This window comes from Aplysia californica, unplaced genomic scaffold (assembly GCF_000002075.1).
Source record: "Aplysia californica isolate F4 #8 unplaced genomic scaffold, AplCal3.0 scaffold00693, whole genome shotgun sequence".
Lineage (NCBI taxonomy): Eukaryota > Metazoa > Mollusca > Gastropoda > Aplysiida > Aplysiidae > Aplysia > Aplysia californica.
Window position 1 is genome coordinate 260830 of NW_004797963.1, and position 8544 is coordinate 269373.

At 39.0% G+C, this 8544-nt stretch overlaps 1 protein-coding gene across 1 annotated transcript in view; it reads left to right on the forward strand.

Annotated features, from left to right (window-relative positions):
- LOC101850844 (mucin-5AC-like) overlaps nucleotides 1–3271 on the forward strand; it is an 8369-nt gene extending 5098 nt beyond the window's left edge. The window contains exons 3-5 of the mRNA XM_005108492.1: nucleotides 47–148; nucleotides 1031–1112; nucleotides 3082–3271. Of these exons, the coding sequence (XP_005108549.1) occupies nucleotides 47–148; nucleotides 1031–1112; nucleotides 3082–3271 (374 nt within the window). The remainder of the gene's footprint in view (nucleotides 1–46; nucleotides 149–1030; nucleotides 1113–3081) is intronic.
- The last annotated feature ends 5273 nt before the right edge of the window (nucleotides 3272–8544 follow it).

Below are 8544 nucleotides of genomic sequence, written 5' to 3' on the forward strand. Positions count from 1 at the left end.
AACACATTATCTCATATTTACCCTCTCCCTCTCCTCATCGGTTCAGAATTTGTCTTTGCAGACGACGAAAGCACCCAGGCTTTTACGACACCACCTCCAAAGGCAACAGATAACAGTGACGTCATCATTTCGACCACAACTTCACAAAGTAAGTAAGCTTGTAATGCTATCGCTGTCAGAAATTTGTGGCAAAACATTTTTATTCTCAAAATTTGTTTATCGGGGAAATCAATGTCCCCCATACTTTTCATAGAGATTGTATCAATTTGTCTCAACTTAATCTTATTTTTCCACAACAACTGAGGCAGTTTTTTAATGTTTTTTTTTTAAATTTTTATTTCGTCATAAATACCGGGTTTCTAAAAAAACAAAAAAAGAGGACCTATTTGAAGAACAATAACTCTGTCATCGTTGGGCTGATCTAAACAAAACTTCACAGAAAGAAGATTCAACCAGGAAGACGTTACATACAATTGTGAATATGAAAAATGTCAACGGACTTGTTCGAAAAATTAAATAGCAAATTTTTAAAATTTACACTAAAATTAAGTGAACCGCAAAATTCATCAACTTCTTGAAAATCAAGCATATTATTTTTATTGTTCTGTTTCAAACAGTCACTGTTTGTGCATTTAAGAACAATATTATACATAACTGTAACTACTCTTGTTCAAGACGCTGTGTCCTTGACAAAGGCACTTTACACAAATTTTCCTCACTTCGTCAAGGTGGGAATGGGTACCCGGCCATAGACTGCGAAAGATCTTGTATCTTAGTGTTTTAGCACCTATAAATGGCTGCTTGAACTGCATACTTTCCAGGAAGTTGAGGTTGTTTCATAATGCTCTCATGTCTACTGGGGTAATAGTATAGATTGTGAAGCGCATAGAGCTTGCTGTCGAGCGGGAATTTGCGCTATATAAATGCTGTCTATTATCATTACTCCAGCCCGGCACGTTTGTCTTTGCCAGCCTGGCACACGAGTTGTTCAGACGTGACCTAATTCTTTTTCTCCCCATCCTTTGTGCAGGTACATCGTGTGCAGACGACTCTGGTTGTCGTGACGTCACCACGGACGTCACGACTGACGTCACAGCAGGCAGCACAATGACGTGAGTGGTCCCAGCCCTTGATTTCGTGAGACGACGTGTTTGTAAAGTCTCTTCCTGTGTCAATACACAAAAATAAGGTCTTATCTTGAAGACAACGGTTTAAAAAGTGCAATTACTAAGTTGTGTTTCATCGTAATGAAATCAGCCTCTCGTCAAAATAACGAAATTGAAGAAACGGACACTCTTCCGCACGTTGAGCGATTTGTTTGGAATTTTGTTTTTTGTTTTTGGACTTTGGAGAGATCCGCAGGAAATATTATAAATACAAGACATTGCAAGACATTTTTTCCGTCGTTGGTCCCAGCAAAATGTTGAATTTTCTGAAGGCCATTGACCTTTATGGCAACTTGTAAAGTGAAGTCGTACTATTAAATTTTTTAATTGTTACTTATAAGAGTTGTTTTAAATCGCAAATATATTTACACCGAATTTTTATATTTTAGCATTTTAAAGTCAAATAGTTAACAAATCGTGCAGTGAACTTTTGCGAAAGTAAACAACTTGTGTTTCGCGCGCTCATATGACCTTACGCAGTTGCGAGCGCCGTAAAACCCTATACTACTACTACTACATTGTTTTGGGGGATTATTTTTAGCTATTTTTTTATTGAACACCTTTTACACCCATTTAAAAACACATTTCGGTGGGGATTTTTACTGAAAAAACGTTGTGCAAAGACACGAGGTTAATTCCTCTCGAGTACGTACTTGTTTCACCCAGTGGGCTCCATTGGTAAAAACAAAGATTTTTCCTCCTATTTTATAGTTTTTGTTTGGGTTTTTTTGCTACATTTTGCTTCTTTCTCTTCTCTTTTCTTTTTCTTTGCGCTCTATTCAAACATTTTCTGTAACTTTATCATTTTTGCAGTTATTTTGCTATTGACGAAATTTCTTTGTCTGTTTATATTGTCATCATTATCAATTAATTGGTCACATTTATTTTATGCATCAGCAAACACCAAGTTGAACCTGAGCTCAGGATTCGAGTACTGAAATACTCACACGAGTATTTCATATTTTCTCGGACTCGAATTCCGATCCAAAATACTTGACTCGTAAACCCCCCTAGTGGGCACTACAGAAATTAATATCTGCATTATTATCAAAATCCACTCATCTTCCGAGTGACCTATCTTCCAGTTGACCGGCGTCTGTGGTTTACTTGTTAGGCATGTCATTGTCACACGCAGGAGACCCGAGTTCGATTCCCGAGTGGGGAGACAATTTTTATCCAGCATCTCGGTCCTTCTGCTGGGATGTTGCGTCCCTCGCAGCCCATGTTGGCCCCTTATAAACGGGATCGGAAACAGCCTCCTTTATTTTATTATGAGGATGGATATCATCCACTAGAGATAAATTGAGGCTTATTAAATTGAAGCTTCATCAGCTTCTGTAGTATCTAATAATAATAGATAATAAATAGCAGTTGTATAGCGCATATCCCCGCTCAACAGCAGGCTTTATGCGCTTTACACTATATTATTACCCCAGCAGACCATAGAACACTCCGAAATATTCTCAGCTTCCCGGGAAACATACAGTGCAGGCAGCTGATTAAGCGCTCAAACACTAACAAACTGACAAGATCTTTCGCTGTCTATAGCCGGGTACCCATTCCCACCTTGGTGAAGTGAGGAAAATTCTTGTAAAGTGCCTTTCCCAGGACACAACGTCGGGTCCCTGAAGGGATTCGAACCAGTGACCTTACAGTTAATTGCGAGTCCGAGAGCCTAACCACTAGGCCACCGACGCCACGTATCTGTCCCACTTTGTACTCAAGCACAAGACCGAAAAGATGGGAACAGAAATAAGCTACACTTTGATCTAAGCCAAATAGCCGAGAACCCATGAAGTCCACCTTTTAAGTGACTTAAATGATGTAAAAAAAAATTATTTGGGGGGAGTGGGGGGAGGGGGGGGGGGAGTGGGGGTAAAAACACCTACATTAAAAGAAAAAATTCAAACAATAGAAAACTCCACTTTGACATGACCTACATTCCAGATGTCCCGAGTGGAGACTGCCGGATGTCTGCCGGCTACAGGACGTCCCAGGTGCGTGTTGTCCGGTCCCCTCATGTCCTCCCGGGTACGTCCTCACAGCTGCTGTCCTGGACCACTGACGTCACAACTGGACCACTGACGTCACAACTGGACCACTGACGTCACAACTGGACCACTGACGTCACACCTGGACCACTGACGTCACAACTGGACCCTGACATTGTAGCCAACCCTAAACCTAACCCAATGGGTGGGTGGTTGGCGGGTGCTCTACTGTTGTTTGCTTCTTTTTTCCTATCAATTATCTGTTCTATCGTCCTTTTCTCTCGTCCTTCTTTTCTTTGAATGTTACTCTCTTGTAACGCTTCTAATCTCCGGCACTTGTGTGACCTATTTGTGTTGCAAGCGCCGTTAAACTCTTACTAAAGCTAACTTTACTCCTATACAATTGAGTTCATCCTGGCAAAACTGTTTACCATATCGCACTTCAATGCATTAATGAACTGACTCCGAATTTCTGTTCGTAAAAAAATCTATGTAATATTGTGTTATATTTGTGAATGTTCGTCACTGTGGTCGCCAGAAACTTCCGAACCACTTAACTTTCGGATTTGCAAAAAAAGTAACATTGATTCAGAATCATTTAAAGGGTGCACGGTTGTATTAAGGATTCTGAAGTCTCGGTAGTTTAATTTTCAGTTTTTCATTAGTTTCGTTTAGATCTAATCTTGGGAAAGTCCATCTTCTAAGACACCATTGTAATCAAGTGAGGCTTCTGTTCACAAGCAGTGCACACTGTTCCCAATGACTTGACGATCGATTCTTTTGAGTGCGTTCATCGAGCGGGTACCCAGCTAGTGGTACCATATTTCCTGTCACTATTTAATTGATGATGGCAACAAGACTAGAGGGCGACCGAGAAAGACCTGGATAGATGGAGTCAGGGAAACATTAACCACCCACGGCATCCCCCTGACCCAAGCTCTCTGGCTGGCGACAGAGAGACGTCTCTTTCTTCCCGCGACACCCAAAAGGGTATAAGCGGCGGATAAAAGTAAAGTAAATTACTTAATTGATTGACACTAGATCAGACATGGGCTAACTACTGCCAGCGGGTCAGATCTGGTCTGAGGTCAGTTTCTCTCTGACCCGCGGGTCGCCTCAGTAATTAATAATGTAAGGAGGGCCGCGGTGAGATGATTATTAACACTGATAATTCAAAACAAAACAAACTGCTCTCCTAGAAAATTAAAATCAAGTTTTTGGCCCAACTAGTAGCAATGGTTAGTATCTCATAAAATGTCCTTGAATTATTTCTTTTTAAAAAATATAAAGTTTGAATGATAGTCTCACCCTTGAGAATTTAGTTATTAATAATGATAATAATAATAATAATAATAATAATAATAATAATAATAATAATAATAATAATAATAATAATAATAATAATAATAATAATAATAATAGTATTGAAAAAATAATTTAAAAAAAATAAAAATAAAAATAATAATGTAGATCATAATTTCAATAGCACCCACTCCCTAGTGAACACAACTCTAGGCGCTTTAATTTACATAAATGCATATACGATAAAAGCTTTCGTTCACTTTTCTCTCGAGATATTCGGAATTGTTGAATTAGTCACTTTCGGCGGCTTCCAAAAATCTTGACCTACTCCAAAAGTGTGCATTTACCTACCTATCGGAGAAGTTCGGTTTCATTGGTGTGTACATTTGTTTGATTATCGAGAAAACTCTCCTTGCCTTTAAAGAAACTGAACAAGGGTCCAAGAACTTTAACTTTGATTTTCTCAAAACAACATTTTTCTGTATAGCCCCCTTGTACTTAAAAGCGACCAAATTACTTTTCGACAATTGCCAAAAACAAGCTTCTTTTATCGGGAGTTCATTTTTTAGATAAAGAACTCTATAAATAGGCTCACTTGTTTTGATTTAATTACCAATTTAGTGACGTTTACGTCAGTTTTTGATTCAGTACCACAGAAGGGACCAGACATAGTGGGTTTATCCCCCCCCCCCCCCCACACACGGAAATAAAGAGTTAATTTACCTCAATGCATGTACGAACAGCTGATTTCGTTCACTTTTCCCCCCTGCTTTGGCCCTCGAGATATTCGGACTTACTTACCAACTACCCATTACGACATCTGGCGTTAAGGGCAGCAACAAAGGATCTCCAGCTCTGTCTGTTTTGGGCCATCTTGGTCAGCGTCCACCACGAATGGTTCCAGGACTTCATTTCAGACTCTACTGTGCGTCTCCAGGTCACCTTGGGTCTGCCCCTATTGCGATGTCCTTCGGGTGTCAAGTGGAGTGCTGTCTTCACAAGAGTATCTTAACTCTTTACCTTTGCCTTTCCTTTGTAAAGATATTCGGAACAGCTCAATTCAACCGGCACTGCTCAAGACTTCCACTGACAACCAAGCTCGCCCTAACCATAACCTCACATCAATACATGTACTGCAATCAGTTAACATTCCAACCATTATCATTGTTATTATCATTAGTATTATAATAATTATTATTATTATCATTATTATTATTATTGTTGTTATTATTATAATAATAATAATAATAATTATTATTATTACATCATCATCATTATTATTATTATGATGATATTGATGTTGATTATTATTATTATTGTTGTTGTTGTTGTTGTTGTTGTTGTTATTGTTTTTTATTCTTGTTGTTACTTTTATTATTATCATTACTCTAACAAGAAAGCTTACCATACCTCACTTCAATCAATACAGAATCAGTTGAACTAAGTTTTATCATGATAAAGAAAAGTGATCATTGCCTGCTTAGAATACAGAGGGAAGCAATAATCAGATATTGTATCCTGACTCGGGGAGTGATCTTCATAATAATAATAATAATAAAAAGCATTTGTATGGCGCATATCCCCGCTCAACAGCAGGCTCTATGCGCTTTACACTATATTCATGACTTAGATCTAGTATAATCATTATTCTGACCTGACGAAAAGAAGGTATTTTCATCTTGCTGAGAAGACGGGAATGTTTATCGTTTTGGTTCTGACACAGAGAAGTTGTCAGAAAAATATAATTCTTCTGACACAGAGAACTGCTATTGTTCTGGACCGCGTAGATAGAGTAGCATCCTGTTTCATAATAATTTACTGCTCCATTTATACATACACGCACACTCTCTTTAAAACACACACACACACACACACACACACACACACACACACACACTCACACACACACACTTACACACACACTCACACACACACTCACACGAGCCCCCACGAGAACGCATACACACGCACACACACACATACACACATGCACACACAAGAGCACATACAAGCACACACAAACACACACACTTACACACATATACACACACACACAGACACACACACACACACACAAACATACACATACACAAACACAAACACACGAGTACACACTCACAAATAAAAAGCTTCACATACAATATTATAGGCCTACAAATATGTGGTGTGCCCATAAGGTATTATTAATGAAAATAATATTGGTAAGGTGATCTTGCTGGTACCATTATTACTAATGAAGTTTGTCTTTAGATTTTTTTTGTTGATCTTGGTTATTGGCTGCCATAGAAAATTACAAAGTTCTAATCTGGTCATGACCTAGTTTTGATAAATTTGACGTCAACAATTTTGAGTCTCACAACACGTCAAGCTTTTTCAAATTCAGTTCTTTGGAATTCAAGATCACGACTCCGAACAATCTTACGATTTTGATAGAGCAGATAGGACATACTTAATAGGTTTCTGATCTCACAGTCTTAGTAACTCTATACAGCCAAAAATGTCAGATAGAACTGTGTACTTCCATAGAACTTGATAAATCCAATGTAGTGTTGTGTTGTTATCCTCGGTTGTGATTACTACTGTACAACTTGTGAATCACGAATGCAAAATAACCACGAGAACTGCGAGATGGCTTTTGGTGGTGACGGACATAACTGTTTTCTAAACTCTTTTTCGTTTTATATTTGTTTTTGGTTTTTTGGTGTTTTTTTTGTAAGTGTTTTACGGCACTCTCAACTGCATGAGGTCATATGAGCGCGCGGGAAACACCACACATTTTCAGTTGGTAGAAATTTTTTATTTTACCCGGGTAGCGGCAGAAACCTGCTTTTATCTTTTGTGGACCATTACGGCATCCTTAACGTGCGCAACTTGAACACGGGACCTCCGAGATTTTTCGCCCTTATCAGAGAAGGCTAGGTATAGATATTGCCTATCATAAGATCAGGGGTGTGACCGAAAGACAACAGTAAGAAGGGGCCAAGGAGTGGCAGTAGAAAGGCTGTAGAAAGAGTCGGGAGCCCAGAGGAGGGGCCAAAGGAGGTGAAGGGGTGGTGGAAGAAAGTGGAGATGAAATCAGAGTACAGAACATTTTTAGAAAGCAGGAAAGGGTGTGAAAGGAGAACATTTTAGAGAAGCCATGCCATTTCAGCATTTAACCAGAACACTCGTCCTCAGTAAGTCAACTCTTTAAGACGTTTACTGACATATTCCTCTCCTCCCATTCACATGTAGCAGATCAAAGCCAATGCTGCCGCACACGTCCACCCATCACACACACACACAAACACACACACACACACACACACACACACACACACACACACACACACACACACACACACATACACATACACACACACACACACACACATCAGACACACGAATGTCCATACTTCATAGTGTACAGTAATACCATGTCGTAGTCTGACTTTCTAAATTTCAAACTGAAATACAAAACAAAACAAAGCTAAACCAAAAGGAACAAAATGAAAAAGAAAATTGCGCGAATAATGAAAGTGTTCCCACAACACAGAGCTTCTTCACGTGTGTTCTAGAATATAACCAGAACGCGGTTCATAAATTACATGCATTTTTTTATAAACGATATATAATAATGTTTACTGCCAGCATTCACATTGACAATTTCTTTTCATGCATGGCACGAATGTGTATTTCTCATCATTTGTTTTATCTGTCCTTCTCTGTTCTGTCAATTCTATGACCTTCTCGCCTATGAGTAAGTTTCTGTTAGTCTATTCTTTTATTACAACTTTTCTCCTTCATCCTCTACTTCCTTCTCTTCTTCCTGCTCTCTTCCTCCCTCTCTTCTCTTCTCCCATTTCATGTTCATTTTCTTCATTCTCCACCTTTTCCTCTTCTTGTTTTTTTTCGTTTCCTTCTCTTCATCCTCTCCTTTTTTCTCTTCCCCCTCCTCTTTCTCCTCACCTTCTTCCTCCTTTGTCCTCACCTTCTTCCTCCTTTGATCGCCTGCCTCTTTCCACGCATTCCTCCCCTTTTTCGTCCTCTTTTTCCTCCTTTTTAATACTATATTTCTTCCTCGTCTTCATCCTTTCCTTCCTCAT